This window comes from Martes martes (genome assembly GCF_963455335.1).
Source record: "Martes martes genome assembly, chromosome: 7".
NCBI classification, from domain to species: Eukaryota; Metazoa; Chordata; class Mammalia; order Carnivora; family Mustelidae; genus Martes; species Martes martes.
In genome coordinates this window covers 113,392,721-113,411,862 of record NC_137894.1, presented here as the reverse complement: position 1 = coordinate 113,411,862, position 19,142 = coordinate 113,392,721, and the positions used below count along the sequence as shown (strand labels likewise).

General features: G+C 40.5%; 1 protein-coding gene across 2 annotated transcripts in view; it reads right to left on the bottom strand.

Annotated features, from left to right (window-relative positions):
• EXD2 (exonuclease 3'-5' domain containing 2) overlaps window positions 1–19,142 on the bottom strand; it is a 55,268-nt gene that overhangs the window by 28,215 nt on the left and 7,911 nt on the right. For both annotated transcript variants that reach the window (XM_080809123.1, XM_080809122.1), the window contains exons 2-3: window positions 13,113–13,527; window positions 677–933 (exon numbers count right to left, since the gene is read on the bottom strand). In XM_080809123.1, the coding sequence (XP_080665249.1) occupies window positions 677–933; window positions 13,113–13,478 (623 nt within the window). In that variant the 5' untranslated portion in view covers window positions 13,479–13,527. The remainder of the gene's footprint in view (window positions 1–676; window positions 934–13,112; window positions 13,528–19,142) is intronic.

The following is a 19,142-nucleotide window of genomic DNA, read 5'->3' as shown; positions in this document are numbered from 1 at the left end:
TAAGGAGGCCAACCTCTCCCCAGCAACTGTTACCATCTGGAACCCCTGACCTCGCTTAGTCAAATCATCTGATTTTTCAAAAGCCCCAAATACATACTTTTACATTAAATCTTCTGGATTTAAACCAGAAATTCCCAAAAATATCATGGCAGGGGGGGAGGTGCGGAAAAACAAAAGCAAGGGGAACCTGGGTGGCTCAGTCGGTTGGGTGGCTGCCTTGGGCTCAGGTCATGAGCCCAGGGTCCTGGGATCAAGCCCCGCATCAGGCTCCCCGCTCTGCGGGGAGCCGACTTCCCCCTTTCCCTCTGCCTGCTGCTCTGCCTACCTGTGATCTCTCTCTCTCTCTCTGTCAAATAAATAAATAAATAAATCTTTAAAAAAAAAAAAAAAGGCAAAAGCAAAACATGAAGCCCTGATTTAGCCACTGGTGCAATCAGTTTTCCAATCTGTAGCTTATGGAGACACCTTATCCACGTTTCCCCCACAAAGACCAATCCTAGGTAACTAAAGTTTTCTCAGAAGTTGGAATATTCCCTCGCAAATTCATATGCATCTCAGAAGCCTCTAGGCTTCTTAAAAACTCTGGGTGCTTCCTTACTGTTCTCAGTACTCTAGACATCTTGCTAAGACACTCGCCCCGCGGCTCCAGGAACCCCAGCACTCATACGGGCCCTACCTCTGCCTCACGGCTAGGTATCGGAGGTCCAGGCACCCCTTAACCACGGGGCCATAGTCCTGCAGGAGCTTGCTGGCGTCTTCTGAACATCCTACTCCAACTTTTAAAATAGTGCCATCTGCCAAAATGTCCAACAAAGTTTTTGGTAGTGTTTTTCCTCCACGGATCAGCTTTGGCAAGCGAACCAAGACACAGAAGCCACTTGGGGAGGCCATTTGAAGGAGTGACAGAGGACTGGCTTTGCCTTCCGAATTCACCTGCAACAGAGGAAAACAGGGCCATAGGTCATGCCTACCACAGCAGCAAGTACAACATGAAACTGGCAAAAAAAAAAAAAAAAAAAAAAAGTCTAAGAGGGACATCCTTAACTTCCCAAAGAAAGCGGCTGGCCGAATTTTGGTTCAGATCCAAGGTTGACCCTATGCTAGCAAATGCAATGTACTCTGTGAAGCTGCAGCCTAAACAAAGCGGCCCCAGCGTGAGCCTGAAACGTGAGCAGCTGTAAAGACTGACATAGAGGACAGCTGGCTGAGTCACGGGAAACGTGCTGGTTTTAAAAAGTCTTAAGTGAGAGGGATGCCTGGGTGGCTCAATGGGTTAAGCCTCTGCCTCCTGCTCAGGTCATGATCTCAGGGTCCTGGGATCGAGCCCCAGTCGGGCTCTCTGCTCGGCAGGAAGCCTGCTTCCCTTCCTCTCTCTCTGCCTGCCTCTCTGCCTACTTGTGATCTCTGTTTGTCAAATAAATGAATAAAATCTTAAAAAAAAAAAAAAAGTCTAAGTGAGGTCTGCCTGGGTGGCTTAGTGGTTGAGTGTGTGCCTTCCACTCAGGTCCTGATCCCAGGATGCTGGGATCCAGCCCCTGCTGAGCGGAAAGGCTTCTTCTCCTTCTCCCTTTCCCCCTCCCCCTGCTTGCGCTCCCTCTCTCTGTCAAAAAGATAAATAAGGGGCGCCTGGGTGGCTCAGTGGGTTAAGCCTCTGCCTTCGGCTCAGGTCATGATCTCAGGGTCCTGGGATCGAGCCCCGCATTGGGCTCTCTGCTCGGCGGGGAGCCTGCTTCCCCCTCTCTCTCTGCCTCTCTGCCTGCTTGTGGTCTCTGTCTGTCAAATAAATAAATAAAATCTTTAAAAAAAAAGATAAATAAAATCTTTAATAAACAAATAAATAAAAGTCTAAGTGAAAAAAGGCTAAAGAGAAGAGTGCAAAATGACAAACAAATTCTTCTCATTATCACATGCTACTCATTTACCTTGTTACTGATTCAAGATCCAATTTTTGAAAAGAGGTAGAAAATACAGTACTACAAGTAAGTGGCACCTGCCAATATAATAAATCCTGGTAGCACAAAAGTGCTTCCTCAGCATTTTATGATCACAAATGGTGTTCACTAAGGGGGAAAAAAAGGTATATTGAGCATAAGCTAGGATCCTTCTCTCTTAAAGAGATGAAAATCACTTTATGTGTTAACTGATCTAGTTTTAATCTTTTTGAGGTAATAGATAAGTCAGAGGGAAAAAAGCTGAAAATTAAGAAATTATTCCCAGAAAAAATTACATGCAAAGTTCCCTTTAACGCAAGATCCTCTAAAGCTAGCCACAGAACCCAGGTTAAACATCCAAGAAATCCCACCCTTCTCATTTTGGGGGAGAAGAAATTTAGGACCTACAGGTGAAGCAGTTCGCCCACACATGGAGGGATAATGACAAAGTTAGGACTAGAACCCAAATTCCCCAGTCTAGAAGGGCAGTTCTCAACCAAGATTCATTTGCATCCCCTCCCTTACCCCATGGACATCTGGCAGCGTCTGGAGAAATCTTGGGTTGTCACAAGCTGGGGGACGGGGAGCACAAGTATCTACCAGGTAGAGGGCAGACTGCTGTCAAACAGCTGATAAAACTTTTTCTAGAGCGCACAATTCTTTAAATGACCTCACGATGGCAGCAGAGAGTAAAGAATGATTTGGGACCATCTTCTGGGCTTTGAACAGATTAATGAGCATCCTTAGTCCACAGAGTTTATGTATCATTTAAATTTAGATCATGCCTTTGAGACAGGAATGAGTTTGTCCTTTTCAAGTGACAGAATAAAGGCTTAATGAGGCTGTCAAGTAATAATAAAGAGTATGAGGGAGAAAAAACAAAACAGGAAGATGGGAAGAGGACAGGACACAAATCAGAGATGCTGAGAGAAGCCAGAGCATGTAAGTCCTTAAGTACAGATAAGTAATTAAGACATGTTGGTTCTACTCAGAGCAATGGAAGGGTTTTAAGCAGAGGACTGACATGGTCTGATTTCATTTTTAAAAGTTCATTTTGGGGGCGCCTGGGTGGCTCAGTGGGTTAAAGCCTCTGCCTTCGGCTCGGGTCATGATCCCAGGGTCCTGAGATCGAGCCCCGCATCGGGCTCTCCGCTTGGCAGGGAGCCTGCCTCTCCGCTCTCTCTGCCTGCCTCTCTGCCTACTTGTGATTTCTGTCTGTCAAATAAATAAATAAAATCTTAAAAAAAAAAAAAGTTCATTTTGCTTACTATCTGGAGGAGGGATTATAGGTGTACAGGGGTCCAAGGAGGGAGGCCGGTCAGGAGGGTTCTACAAAGGTCCAGATGAGAGTCACTTGAGGTTTGGGCTGGGGGGAAGCAGAGGAGATGTAGAGAACTAGAGTGAGCCAACATCTTTTTTGGAGGTAGCACCAGATAGTATTACTGGAAAGGGGCTGATGATAAGGAAAAGGAAGCAGACCTCCAGTAGGCCTGAAGCCAGGGTCTGCAGAACAATGCTCTTTAAAAATGACCTTTACCACTTCATTCAATCTTTGTTGCACTAGTTATTTGCACCTGTTCACAAGGACATCTGTAGCAAGAGACTCTAGAAAAAAATCAGGCAGGAGACAGGGGCCAGAAAGATATTTAACATCTCTATTCCAACCTTCCCAAGAGAAGGCATGTTTTAGCTTCAAAACACAGTAGAAACCTCATTTTCTATAAGTGATTTATGCATAATTGTACATTACCACGGGTAATTCAGGAGAGTCTGGAAACCCGTACTTCTACCTCTATCTGGTAGCATGCTGTGTTATTTCCTATTTCTGCAACCACTTCTCTGAATTTCTATATATTTTGCTATTGAGGAATCCCAGCATACCACAACTGCCTGTTTGTGTCTGACTTTTTTTTTCTTTTTTAAGATTTTATTTAGTTATTTGAGAAAGAGAGAGCGAGAGCTAGAGAGAGCGAGACAGTACGAGCAGGGTGGGGGTGCAGAGAGAGAGAGAGGAAGCAGCAAGCTGCCCGCTGAGCAGGAAGCCCCACTCAGGACTCTATCTCAGGAGCCTGGAATCATGACCTGAGCTGAAGGCTGATGTTTAACTGGCCAAGCCACCCATGTGCCCCATGTGTCTGACGTTCAATCCTATCATTTCTGTTGGTTAGCCCCTAGGGGGCTGGATGTTTCCCTGATTTTCATCTTGAAGGCTGAGAAGACCAAGGATAATACAGATTTGGGAAGAAAACTCAAGAGTTCTTTTAGGAACATGTTAAGTTTGAGATGACTATTAGATATCAAAGGGAAGATGTCAAGTAGGCAGGTGGATATAAAAGGTTGGAGGTTCTAATTTTGAGAGTCATCAGCATATCAATGATATTTAAAGATATAAAACAGATGAGATCACTTAAGAGAATACAGAGAGGACATAAATTAGTGGTCCAGGGACACATCCACTGATCCACAGACATGTTTAATATTATTATTATTATTATTTTGGTCTTCACATATTTAAAAACTTGCACCAAAGTTTAAAAATTAGTAAAGTTCACATTTTTTAAAAATCTATATTCAAAGTTTCTCTTTAAAGAACTGGACAACATGGCAACCCTTGGCTTGACCTGTATAACCACTTCCTCATTTCTATAAGGGATGAACTCCTTAATTCACCATAATCTCTTCTCAGCACTGAAGCCAACTGTCATTTTCCAATTACCACTGATGTATACCACGCTTTTTTAAAAAAGATTTTATTTATTCACTTGAGAGAATGTGAGTGCATAAAAGGGGGGAGGGGCAGAGGGAGAGGCTGACTCCCCTGAGCGCAGAGCCTCCCCCTCACCCCACCTGAGATCATGACCTAAGCCAAAGTCAGACCCTTAAACTAAGCCACCCAGACACCCCACCACTGTTTTTCTTTTCTTTTTTTTTTTTTTAAGATTTTTTTTATTTCTTTGACAGAGAGAGAGATCACAAGTAGGCAGAGAGGCAGGCAGAGAGAGAGAGGGGGAAGCAGGCTCCCCGCTGAGCAGAGAACCCGATGCGGGGCTCGATCCCAGGACCCCGAGATCACGACCTGAGCTGAAGGCAGAGGCCTAACCCACTGAGCCACCCAGGTGCCCCTCCACCACTGTTTTTCTAACAGAAAGAAATACTTCTAAGGATCCATGTCTCTATTAAAACTAAGAAAACAAAAGATCATAGAGATCTTGTATTTAAAGAAAAAAGGGAGGGAGCATATTTCTTTATGAAATTTAAGAGTATCTCTGTATGCTCAAAAATGCGAACAATCACTCCACATCTTCATTTACATTTCCCATCTGGAACTTGTAGGCATATGAGTTTGCAATCTCTGGGCTAGAAAGAGAAGAGACCAAGTCTGAGCTGCCTCAATATTCAGATGCGAGGTAAAAGGAAAATCAGAAGATGAAAAAGAGGAAAGAACAGAATGATAGGAGAGTGTGAAGACATGAGAACCAAGAAGAATATCTTACATAGGAACTGTGCAGATGCTTTTTGAGAGCTAGAATAACACGAGTCCACATAAGTATCTGCTGGAGTAGAAAACAAGAACGCTGTCGACTTAATAGTTTCAGTAGGGTAGTTTAGGAGGAGGTCAGATTGGAGTAGTTTGAAGAATTAATGGAGGATAGCAAATTATACCCAAGCGAGTAGAAGAAAAAAAAGAGAGCAGACATCAGTGAAATAGAACACAAACATACAATAAAGAAGATCAACAAAAGTGAGAAGGTGGTTCTCTTGAAAGACTAATAAAATTGATAAGCCCAAAGGAGTAATCAAGAAAAAGAGAGAAGCACAAGTAAGTGATGTCAAGAATGAAAAGGGAGCCATCCCTAGATATCCTTCAGATTGGGGAAAAAAACTGTCTGAAGATATTATAAACAAGTTTATGCCCATAATTTTAAAATCTGAAAGCAGCTTTAGATGAAAAATATAATTTACCAAAACAGACAAGAAGATAGGGCAACTGGCTGGTTCAGTCAGAAGAGCATGCCACTCTTGATCTCGGGGTCAGGAGCTCGAGCCCCACACTGGGTGTAGAGATCACTTACTTATAACTAAATAAACAACTTTTTTTTTAAAGGCATGAAGAAACAGAAAATCTGAATAGCTCCAAAACCATTAAAAAAATGATATCCATAATTCAAATACTTCCCTAAAAAAACAAAAACAAAAACATTCCAGATGGCTTCCCCAATAGATTCTAACCAAATATTTAAGAAAAAAAGAATGGCGATCTTATACAAACTCTTCCAGAGAATGCAAAAAAAAAAAAAAAAAAAAGGAAAGCCTTAACCTGTTGTATGAGACCAGCATGACTTTTTTATCAAAAGGGGACAGGATCATTTCTAGAAAAAAAAAATTATAAGCCAGTATCACTCATGAACATAGTTTTTTAAAAAAATCCTCCAAAAAGCATTAGCAAAATGAATTCAGCAATTTATGAAAAGAGTAAGACATCATGACCCAGTTGAATTTAATCCAGAAATTAAAAAATCAATGTATTTCACCACCACCACAGAATAAAGGTGAAAAACTACACAGTCATCTCAAGACACAGAAAAGGGCGCCAGGGTAGCTCAGCTGATTAAGAGTCAGACTCTTGATTTCAGCTCAGGTCATGATCTCTGAGTCATGACATCGAGACCCACATCAGGCTCTACACTGAGCAGGTAGCCTGCTTGAGGATTCCCTCTCTCTCCCTTTGCCCCTACCCTTAAAAATTGTTTTAAAAAATAATAAAAAAGGAAATGCAGAAAAAGCCCTTGATAAAATTCAATAACTATTCATAATGATAATAAATAAAAACCTCCTAAAAAAACAAGAATAGAATGTAGTGTATTTAATCTGGTAAAGGGATCTATAAACAAACCGATGGCAGATATCATATTCAATATGAAAATGTTGAAAGCTGCCATTCTGAGATAGGGAATGAGTCAAGGATGCCTACTATCAACACTTCTCCTAAACATTACACTGTGATCCTAGTCATGGTAAAACAGGAGAGGAAACAAAAAATTTAAGAACTGGAAAGAAATAAAGTCATTTCTCAAACGATATAACAGTGTACACAGAAATCCAAAAGACACTACAAGTGAGTAATTTGAATTAATGAGTTTAATAAGGTCCCTTAATAAAAGAGACATACATAAAAATCAACTGCATTTCTTTATACCAGAAACACAAAAAATTTTAAAAAGATTTCATTTACAATAGAATTTTTAAAATCACAGAAAACTATAAATAGATTTTTAGGAGAAATTAAAGTCTAAATAAATATTCTTAGATTAGAAAACTCAATATTATAAGAAGTTACTCCCCACAAAATGATCTATTGATACAATACAATTTCAATCAAAATATCAAAAAAAATTTTTATAGAAACTGCAAAGCAGAAATAAATAAAAGAAATAAGGAAACGTAAAGGACCAAGTCTAAGATATTCTGGAAAAAGAACAAGATGACAGGAGTCATGATAAAACAATAGTAACTAAGATAGTTTGTGATCATAGGTGCAAGAATAGAAAAATGGACTCCTGGAGAGCCCAGAAACAGATCTTATAATCAGACACTTGTTTTGTGGCAAAGTGGCATTGCTGAGCAGTGAAGAAAGGTTTATCTTTTCAATTCATGGTGCTAGAACAACTGGATATTCATATGGGGAAAAAATGAAACCTGACTCTACCTCACAGCCTCCACACACGCACACACACATGCATATGCACACATGCACACAGAAACACACATCAATTTCAGGTGACCCGTAAATCTACTTGTGCAAGGTTAAAACCACAAATCTCTAAGAAAATAATATAGGAGAGTATCTTTACGACTATGAGTAGGATAAGACTTCTTCTATGCCATACAGAGCTTCTGATTATCAAAAGATAACATTAAAAGAATGTACAGATGGGGCACCTGGATGGCTCAGCAGAGCATGCGACTCTTGATCTTGGGGTTGTGAGTTTGAGCCCCATGTTGGGTGTAGAGATTACCTAAAAATAAAATCTTAAAAAAAAAAAGTAAAGTAAATTCACAGAATGGGAGAAAACATTTAAGGTATACATTTAACTCACAAAGGATTCATAGCCAGAATATATAAAAAATGCCTTTAAATCAGTAAGAAAAAGACAATTCAAAGGAAAAGGGGCAAGAGACTTGAACAGGCACTCCATGAAAGAAGATATCTAAATGATGAATAGAATGTAAAAAGATGCTCAATCAAAAAATAAAATAAAATAAATAAAAACTTAAAAAAAATTTTTTTTAAGTTTTTATTTATTCATGAGAGAAAGAGAGAGAGAGACACAGAGGCAGAGGCAGAAGCAGGCTCCCCAAGGAGCAGGGAACCTGATATGGGGGCTTGATCCTAGGACCCTGGGATCATGACCTGAGCTGAAGGCAGATGCCTAACCATCTGAGCCACCCAGGTGCCCCAATAAATAAAAACTTTTTAGCACAGTGAAGGAAACAATCAACAAAACTAAAAAACAACCTACTCAAGGGAGAAGATATTTGCAAATGACATATCTGCTAAAGGGTTAGTACGCAAAATATATAAAGAACTTATAAAACTCAATGCCATAAAAATGAGTAATCCAATTAAAAAATGGGCAAAAGACATGAATAGATATTTTTCCAAAGAAGACATCCAGATGGCCAACAGACACATGAAAGGATGATCAACATCACTCTCATCAGGGAAATGTAAATCAAAACTACAATGAGATACCACCTTAAACCTGTCAGAATGGCTAAAATCAACAACACCAGAAACAAAAGGTATTGGTGAGGGGGTGGAGAAAGGGGAACCTTCCTGAACTGTGGGTGGGAATGCAAACTGGTGCAGCCACTCTGGAAAACAGTATTGATGTCCCTCAAAAACTTAAAAATAGAACTACCCTATGATCCAGCAATTACAGTACTCAAAGAATACAAAAATACTAATCCAAAGGGATTAGTGCACCCCAATGTTTAAGCAGCATTATCTACAATAGCCAAATTATGGAAACAGGCCAAGGGTCCACTGACTGATGAATGGATAAACATAGATGTGGTATATATATATATATACACAAAGGAATATTACTCAGCCATAAGAAAGAACTAAGTCTTGCCATTTGCAACGTTTATGGAGCTAAGCAAAATTAGTCACAGAAAGACAATTACCATATGATTTCACTCATATGTGGAATTTAAGAAACAACACAAAGGGGGAAAAAAAAGAGATAGCGAGGCAAACCAAGAAACAGACTCTCACCCATACAGAATCAGACAGTTATTTGGGGGGAGGTGGGTTGGGGATAGGTTAAATAGGTTATAGGGATTAACAAGTGCACTTGTGATGAGCACCAGGTGTTGTATGGAAGTGTTAAATTACCGCATTATACTCCTAAAACTAATATTACACTGTATGTTAACTAACTGGAATTTAAATAAAAACTCCAAAAAAGTTTTTTAAAAAAGAAAGAAAATGCAAGATGGTATAATTAAATACATATATTGGATTTTTAAAAATCTTTTTTTTTCCAAGATTTTATTTATTTATTTGCCAGACAGAGATCACAAGTAGGCAGAGAGGCAGGCGGGGGCCGGGGAAGGGGGAGCAGGCCCCCTGCTGAACAGAGAGCCAGATGTGGAGCTCGATCCCAGAACCCTGGGATCATGACCTGAGCCAAAGGCAGAGGCTTTAACCCACTGAGCCACTCAGGTGCCCCTAAGAAATCTTTTTAAAAAGATGCTTAACCTCACTAGTAATGAGGAATGTGAAAATTATAAACCACAATGAAATATTACTACACACCCATGGACATGGTTAATATTTAAAAATCTGACAGTACTAAAAAATAAAAATAAATTAAAAATAAATAAAAATCTGACAGTACCAAATGTTGATAAGATATATGACAAAGACAACTTTCATATAGTCTTGGTGGGAGGTTAAATCAGTAGAACTACTACTTTTTTTTTTTTTTAAGATTTTATTTATTTATTTGATGGAGAGAGAAAGAGACAGCGAGAGAGGGAACACAAGCAGGCGTAGTGGGAGAGGGAGAAGTAGGCTTCCCGCTGAGCAGGGAGCCCAATGCAGGGCTCGATCCCAAGATATGACCTGAGCCAAAGGCAGACGCTTAATGACTGAGCCACCCAGGTGCCGCTGTAGAACCATCTCTGAAAACAACTCGAACAATGGTTACACTCATATAATACTGATTGGAGGATACATTAGTGAAAACCACTTTGGCAAACAGCTTGGCATTACCCATACAGGTTAAACATAATACACAATTCTATAATCCAGGACTCCACTCATAGATACATATGCCCAATAGTAATGAGTGCATATGTTCACTGCGACATTCTTTGTAAGTGCTCCAAATCACAAACAACCCAAATATCCATCAATATTAGAATAGATGAGTAAACCGTGGCATTTTTATACAACAGATTACTATATGGCATAGAACCACAGTCACACACATCATAGGCAAATCTCACAAACATAATGTTGAGCAAAAGACGACGGACACAAAAGAAGACATACTTGACTGTTTCATATATATTAAATTTAAAAACCAGGCACATCCAAATTAGAGTGCTTAGGGATGCATGCTTGAGTAATAAAAGCGTAACAAAAAACAAGAATGTGAACACTATGAAATCAGAATAATGACAACCCTTGGGGGATAATGATTACAAGGGGTCATAAGGGGATCTCCTGGGGTACTAGCAATCTTCTATTTCCTGACCTAGTTTCTAGTTACACAGCTGTTCTCCTCAGATAAATCATTTAGCTATTTTTGTTTCAGGCATTTTTCTTGATATGTTTTATTTCACAAAAAAAAGGTTAAGAAAAAAAGACTTAAGGGGCAAGTTAAACAGATGAGACAAAACTAAATAAAGCAAAAAGGGGACTATAAAAGAGACCTAAAGAAATTGTGCAGAATGAATCCAGAGGGATGACGATTATGTTAACTATAAAAGAGAGAGGTGCCTGGCTGGCTCAGTGGGTTAAGCGTCTGCCTTCTGCTTGGGTCGAGATCCCAGGGTCCCAGGATCGAGCCCCGCATCAGGCTCCCTGCTCAGCACAGAGTCTGCCTGGGATTCTCTCTCTCCCTCTGCTCCTTCCCCATTTCTAAAAACAAGAAAGAAAGAAAAAAGAAAAGGAAGAACAAGAAATGAATGCCTCTTCCTAAAGCTTTTCTGTGGCCTCAATCGGAAAAGCAATCACAGCTGAGGGAGATGTGGCCTCCAGCAGGAGCTCGGTACTTACCCAAAGCCAAAAGGAAGTAGGTCTAGCATTACTTGCCACTTTCACTTATCCCTGCCTCTGCTACAGTCATGAAACAACTGCTGTCACTATTCCGCTCAGACTAACCTGCTGCTGCACGGATGCTTCATTTAGTTAGAAAATCAAGGTGTCTGGCAAGAGTGAATTTTCCCCATCTACTAAAGCTCACTGTTTTGCAATGGTTTCGTCTGTTATTGTTGGTGTAAATATTTCTAAAATGATATAGTTTCTTATATAGAATACACCAAAAGTATCCAATCCTTCCCTGGTTGCCCAAGGTCATTGGTAGAAACAACTACTATTATCGCTGATACCACGAAATACCCTTTAGTAGCCAAGGTATGAGGTCTTGTGTGACCACGAAGCCTTGCCCATGCTGCCATGTGTCCCCTTGGTCATCACTGCACTGGCACCTGCTAGGCCTCCCACCATGCTCTGACCTGATTTTGTGGCAGCTCTTCTGCTTAGGGCCTCTGCTGATTCCATGTCCTGGCTGTAGGCCATATCCTAGATATCCCAAAGAAATACAGCAGAGAATCTTGGCAAGGCATTCTACTCAATTAGTCAGAAATGATAACTATGATTTATTTATACTTTTATAATATCTTCTGTTTCAAGGAGATTAAAATTCACTCTGTGAATCAGAACAACAGAGGAACAGATGCCTTGTACGATCCTCATCCCAACTATGTCACAACTCTCCCAAAGGAAGAGCAACTAGAAAAATTAACCAGATGTGGGGTGCCTGGGTGGCTCAGTCAACTAAGTGCACAACTCTCGATTTCAGCTCAGGTCATGATCTCAGGGTTGTGAGATCAAGCCCCACATGCACTTGGCATGAGTCTGCTTGGGATCTACTTCTCCCTTGCTCTCTGCCCCTCCCCCACTCCCATGCTCTCTAAATAAATAAATAAAATCTAGAAAGAAAGAAGGAGAGATGGGGTGTCTGGGTGGCTCAGTGGGTTAAATCCTTTGCCTTCGGCTGGGGTCATGATCCCAGGGTCCTGGGATTGAGCCCGGCATCGGGCTCTCTGCTCAGTGGGGAGCCTGGTTCCCTTCCTCTTTCTCTGCCTGCCTCTCTGCCTACTTGTGATCTCCGTCTGTCAAATAAATAAGTAAAATCTTTAAAAAAAAAAAAAAAAAGAAAGAAAGAAAAGAAAGAGGGAAAGAAGGAAAGATGGATTAACCAGATGGTTAAGAAAGCCCAGGGCTCAAGTGGTTACTTTTACGCCTCCTTTCCTAGCTATAAAGGTAACAATAGTATCTTTCTACATAGGATACTGCTTTAATTAAAGGAGACATGCAAACAAAACAGCAAAGTACCCAGCTGATAGTAAACAGTATTTCAAATTTTAACTGTTATCTCTTTAAATGCTACTTTGTGTAATAATTCCCCTTTAAGTAGACTTCCTTAACTATCTTCTCCATGGCATCCTTACGAAAATACTATTAAAAACATTAATAGTAGCTAATATTTAATGAGCACTGACTACATGTGAAAATCATGCTGAACTCCTCATAAGGCTTGTCAATATGAATCCTTTGAAAAGCCCGGGGAGGGAGATACCATTACTTCCCTATTGGACAAAAGTTCACTGAAACTCTGAGAGCTTAAGAAGCTTGTCCAAGTTCAAAGAATGGTAAATGTTCAAAATGGAGCTCGTGCAGACTTGTCTCACTCTAGAACCCATGACTATGAGCACTCTTCTATCCTGAGAAGAGAAGGGGCTTCTCCTGCTAAATTCTATTTGTGAGCTAGCTGAGAACAAGCTAATTCTCCTTTAATCTTATCTCGATGTGACAATTCAAGTTACCTAGTTAAAAAAGCAGAAAAGATTTACATGTTTTGTTTTTGCTGTTTAACTTACCCACTCACAGTCGATTCCAAGCACTGGACAATCTTGTAACTCACTCCTAAGCAAGGGCTCAATTTGATCCCACTCCTCCTCCTGGGACACGGTGACCACCTTCGCTCCGAGGATCCTCTCCTCCCACCAGGCTCGGGGGGCACTGGAACGCTGCTGTTCCTCTTCCGGGGAGGGTGACTCCCCGCTGCCAGGTGCTTGCTGCGGCTGCTGTGGCGGCGGCGGCTGCTGCTGCTGCTGCTGCTGCCCGGTGTGGGTGTCGAGGCTCTCTTTACTCCTCCGCCTCCGGATGCCTTTCCACAAGACAAACCCCCCCACGGCCACACCGACGAGGGTGGTCACTGTCAAAGCCATTAAGTATCTAGACATCTTCAACTTTTTTTTGCTGTTTAGGAAAGCATATCACTAATCCCACAATCTGCAAAACAAGTGGCAACAATATATTTACATACAGGCTTTAAACCCAGATGGAAACATGTTTTCCCCTAGAAAGTGTTCCACTTATAATCTGTGTGTCCACAAACTAACACAAAATGCTACAAATTTCCATGTGGAGTGATATTTATTTTTCTCACTTTTGTACATTCTGTACTCCATCTACCGCTATCTTCATTCCCACCGGAGAAAACCCCCCTGCCCTCTACCAGCTGCCCAGCGCTCCTTAATCCTGTGACAACAGGGCATCTGAACATAGACGCACTTGCACAGAATTTGAAAAATCATGGGCGCCTGGATGGCCCAGCCAGTTAAGCGGCTGCCTTTGGCTCAGGTCATGATTCCAGGGCCCTGAGATCAAGTCCCACACCGCACTCCTCGCTCAGCAGGAAGCCTGCTTCTCCCTCTCCCTCTGCCTGCCGCTCCCCCTGCTTGTGCTCTAATAAAAAAATCAAACCTTAAAAAAAAAAAAGAAAAATCAAATTAATTAAAATCCTACTACCCTTAGGTGGTCACTGCAATCAGTTTGGTGTTCTAGTATTTCATACAATTAAAAAAAAATAAGAATGGCAGATGGCTTTAGTCAGGGGAACCCCACACAACAGTCTCTCTTCCATTTTTCTTATCATACATTGTTTTCGCCATCTATCTTTTGTTTTCCTATTTTTGATGGAGAAATGGATATATCGTACTATTTCTGTACTACTTAAATTAACAGCAGAAAATATGTAACAATAAAGGGTAAGCAGCCCTTGGCCTCAGTCACGGAGAGCAATCATGGAACAGACACTATTCAGCACAAAGTGATTGATCCTTTTTGGGAAGCAGGCCCAGTATGATCTAGATAACTCCATTATTCACAAGAAGTCAGATATCTAAATTTTATGCGAAATGTCACTATTTTTAAGTGTCAGCAACAAATTTACAGTTTTTAAAACACTGTACCAGCCAAACAAAAACACTCTGGGCTCTGTGCCACCCATCTGTGGGCTCTGGCCTAAAATCTCTAATGCCCAAAGACATAGCGATCTGCTAGACCCTGCCTACGCTTATCTACGGCTGAGAGTTTCCCATTGAATGTGTACTATTTTTATCATTTTTCAAAGCTTCAGTAACAACTGTTTTTTAAAATAATTTAGTACTTACAACAATCCTAGGCTGTGGTCATACCTACAGAGATATTTGGCATTGGAGATGAAAAATGAAATCACAACAATTATTATACTGCTAATGAAAACAAAAAAAAGCTGTTGTTTTAAAAAGGTTTACTTTATTGCCGAAACTGTGCTAAGTATTCATGTGTACTTTCTCTAGTACTTTTATTGAAGGCTTAATGAGATTAAAAAATTTGTGCAAACTTCTAGTTAAAATATCTGAGAACGGGGGCGCCTGGGTGGCTCAGTGGATTAAGCCTCTGCCTTCGGCTCAGGTCATGATCTCCGGTTGCTGGGATCCAGCCCCGCATCGGGCTCTCTGCTCAGCAGGAAGCCTGCTTCCCCCTCTCTCTCTGCCTGCCCCTCTGCCTACTTGTGATCTCTCTCTCTCTATCAAATAAATACATAAAATCTTTAAAAAAAAAAAATACTCTGAGAAGACTTTAAAAAAAAACAAAACCCTTCCTTTCCCCTGGAAACAAGACAAAATGCTGGAGAAAACATTTATCTTTTTAATATATATTAAATAATACATATTATTTATTATATATAAGTATATATTTTTTACATATTGTTATATGATATATATAGGTATAACACAGAGTTAAACTCAAAAAGAAGAAAGGGAAATCATCAGGTACCAGAAATGGAAGTGGGGCATGGAAATGGAAATGGAAGATGGGCAGAGACAGAACTCATACCAGCCCATGACCAGAAGTCTAGGCCACAAGCCCAGGGCACAGCTGAGACCCAGGAGAGAGCTGCCTTGTCCACGAACAGGAACTGAAAGCCCTCACCCACCACCGTCCACGTCCAGGCAAGCCACCTGCCCAAGGCTGGGAGTATGAATAGAGCTCCTCGTGGGAAGGCAGATGCTCAAGCCTGTACTGTGAAGCAGTCCAGGGCCCAAGTTCACATTAACCTCATGAAAGAAAACCCTAAGCCAAGAAACTAAAACTAAAATGGTTAGAATTGGTGCATTCTGTTGGAGTGTGTGTTTGTGTGTGTGTTTCTAACAAACAGGAAACACAAAGGACCTCCACAGAACATCAGTCCCTAGAAGAGCAATCATAAATGAATAATAAAAAAAAAAATTTAAAAACCCTAAAGCCAATAAAAAAACAGTTCACAGAAGAACCAAACAAAAATACCCATTATCTGAGATCTGAAAGGAACTTTAAAATAATAACACTCAAGGGGTGCCTGGGTGGCTCAGTGGGTTAAGCCTCTGCCTTCGGCGCAAGTCGTGATCCCAGGGTCTTGGGATTGAGCCCCTCATCGCATCGCATCACATTGGGCTCTCTGCTCAGCAGGGAGCCTGCTTAATCCTCTCTCTCTCTCTCTCTCTCTCTGCCTGCCTCTCTGCCTACTTGTGACCTCTGTCTGTCAAATAAATAAATAAAATATTTTTTAAAAACATACAAACAAATAAATAAATAAAATAATAACACTCAGGGAAATTAAGGAAAATAATCTAATATATCAACAGGAAACAACAAAAAAAATAGAAATTCTAGATATTTGTTAAAATTTTTTAAAAGTCCAGTAATCAATAGACAGGTTAAATAGATCAGACAGTGAGATGAGAGTGTTAGGGAATTGAGGCTAAATCTGAGAAACTCACTCAGAATGTAGCACAAAAAGATATAGAAAACAGCAGAGACATGAAGGCTAGATTGAGAAACTCAACATCCATGTAATGAAGAGTGGGAAGATGGAGGTCATCAGATTTAGTACAATTCTCTGAGTCCCAAGCTGGATAAAATTAAATCTATCCATGAAAAGACTTACTTAAGAATGTTCGTAACAGCTTTATTCATAAGACTAAAGATACATGCATGAATCTTAAATAACATTAGGCTGAGTGAAAGAAGCCAGATACAAAAGAGATACTGTATGTTCTATTTACATAAAGTTCTAGAACAACTAAAATTAATCTATAGTAGAAAAAGATTTGAACAGTAGCTGCCTTGGGGTGGGGGGAGGGCAGTTACAGGGAAGATAGATTTAAGCTGAGCACTGAGTATCAAAAAAAGAGCCAGTCATGAAAATTCTAGGGAAGAGCATTTCAGGCAAGAGGGAACTTTCTAGAATTGCATGTAATATCCCAAGTTTTGACGGAAGCTTGGTTTACAGGTATGCACATTTGTCAAAACTCAGCAATATTAAAAAAAAATCAGCAATATTTCAGATGTTTACCCGTTGGCCTAATGAATAACTGTTGGTTCATTCACCGTCTTTCCCACTAGATTGTAAACTCCATGAAAACAGGGACCTTACTTGTCTCCTTCAACACAACATATATCCCCAGTAACTATCACAGAGCTCATAACAATAAATACTAATCAAATGAATAAAACTCAATCCAAGATATTACATTTTATGATAAATGTCTCTATTTGAACCATCCAATTATAAAAATCTGTTTATTCCAATGAAAAAAGTATTCCTCCCCTTACTGAGCCTTGATGTTAATAAGAAAAAACAGTAAAAACAATATGGCTCAATGCTGGGCCAGAAATGAGAAAAATCAAATTTTGCATTATAAACTGAAAGTCTATGTCCCTCTAAAATTCATACGTTGAAATCCTCTCCCCCCAATGTGATGGTGTTAGGAGGGGGAGCCTCTGGAAGGTGATTAGGGTTAGGTGAGGTCATGAGGGTGGAGCCCCCATGATGGGATTCATGCCCTTATAAAAGCTTGCCTCTCTCTGATCTCTGCCATGTGAGGCTACAATGAGAAGTCAGAGGTCTGCCTTTTGAAAGAGGGCCCTCACCAGGACCTAACCATGCTGGCATCCTGGACTTCCGGCCTCCAGACTGCGAGAAATCTACCTCTGTTTTTTATGATTCACCCAGTCTGTGGCAGTCTACTTTAGCAGTCCAAACAAATTAAGATACCTCTCTAAGGGCTTGCTTTGGGATCCAAAGCTTTCAATGCTTCACCACTTTCTATGACTAAAAACAATCTGCCATTTTAATTTTTTTTTTTTTTTAAATTGTACATAGTAGGGGCGCCTCGGTGGCTCAGTCAGTTAAGTGGCTGCCCTTGGCTCGGGTCATGATCCCAGGGTCCTGGAATCAAGCCCTGCATCAGGCTCCTTGCTCAGTGGGGAATCAGCTTCTTCTCCCTGTCCCTCTGCTGCTCCGTTTGCTTATGCGCTCTAATGAATAAATAAAATCTTTTTAAAAAATAAAATAAAATAAAATTGTACCAGTAATTGAACATCAAACTGAAAATAGTGATTACCTGATTTTATAATTTTGACTTTCCAAATTCTATCCAAATATGTGTATCTCTTGATAATTAGAAAAGCACTTTTTAAATTGTTGCTTTTTACTGATATGCAACATAAATATCCCACTTAAGACATGATTATATTCCTGAAATAAATCACATTTTTAAAAAGATTTTATTTTTATTATTTATTTGACAGAAATAGAGAGAGAGAGATCACAAGTAGGCAGAGAAGCAGGCAGAGAAAGAAGGGAAAGCAAAGCAGGCTCCCCAACGAGCAGAGAGCCCGATGTGGGGCTCGATCCCAGGACCCTGAGATCATGACCTGAGTTGAAGGCAAAGGCCCAACCTACTGAGCCACCAAGTAAACAAATATGTTAAGCAGTTCAGGGAGCAGCCTAAGGTAGAGGATAAGGACAAGGGCCCTAGTATCAAATATCCTGGGTTCAAATCCAGCCCCTGCCACTTGCTAGCAATGTAACTTGGGCAATTCACTGAACTTCTCCAAGTCTCTGTTTCCTCATTGGTAAAATGGGAAAGATAGACCCCATAGACTCCTGTGAGTCTTAAAAAGTAAGGTGATCAATACACTTGACTTAGCATACCGACTAGCACATTAGGGTTCCATAAATGTCAGCTCTTACTGCTACTGGGCACTATAAACCACAGAACTCCTAATTAAAGCAAAACAAAGAATCACAGAGTGAAAATGCGGAGCCAAATTCAGCTCCTGCAGAAGTTAAGAATCCTTGCTGTATAATCCTGACAGAGCATGACTTGGTCTCTAATACTTTTAAGAACAGAGTTCATTACTTTAAGAGGCAGTTTTTGTTGAAAAGTCCTTGCATTCTGCAAAAGTTCCCTACTTAGAAATCGCTCTCAAAGAAGAAGGAGAAAGAAAGAAAGAAAGAGAGAAAGAAAAGAAAGGAAAAGAAAAGAAAAGAAAGAAATTGCTCTCATTTTAGGTGTTTTATTTGTTTTTTTGGAGAGAGGAGCAAAGGGAGAGAGAAAATTTTAAGCAGGCTCCACACCCAGCATGGAGGTGGACATGGGGCTCAATCTCACAATACCAAGATCATTACTGGAGCAGAAATCAAGAGCTGGGCACTTAACTGACTGGGCCACCCAGTCGCCCCAGAAATTGCTCTCTTTGATGTCTTTGATGTTCAGTCTGGCCCCTGAAATGACAACGATGTTTCCTCCTTC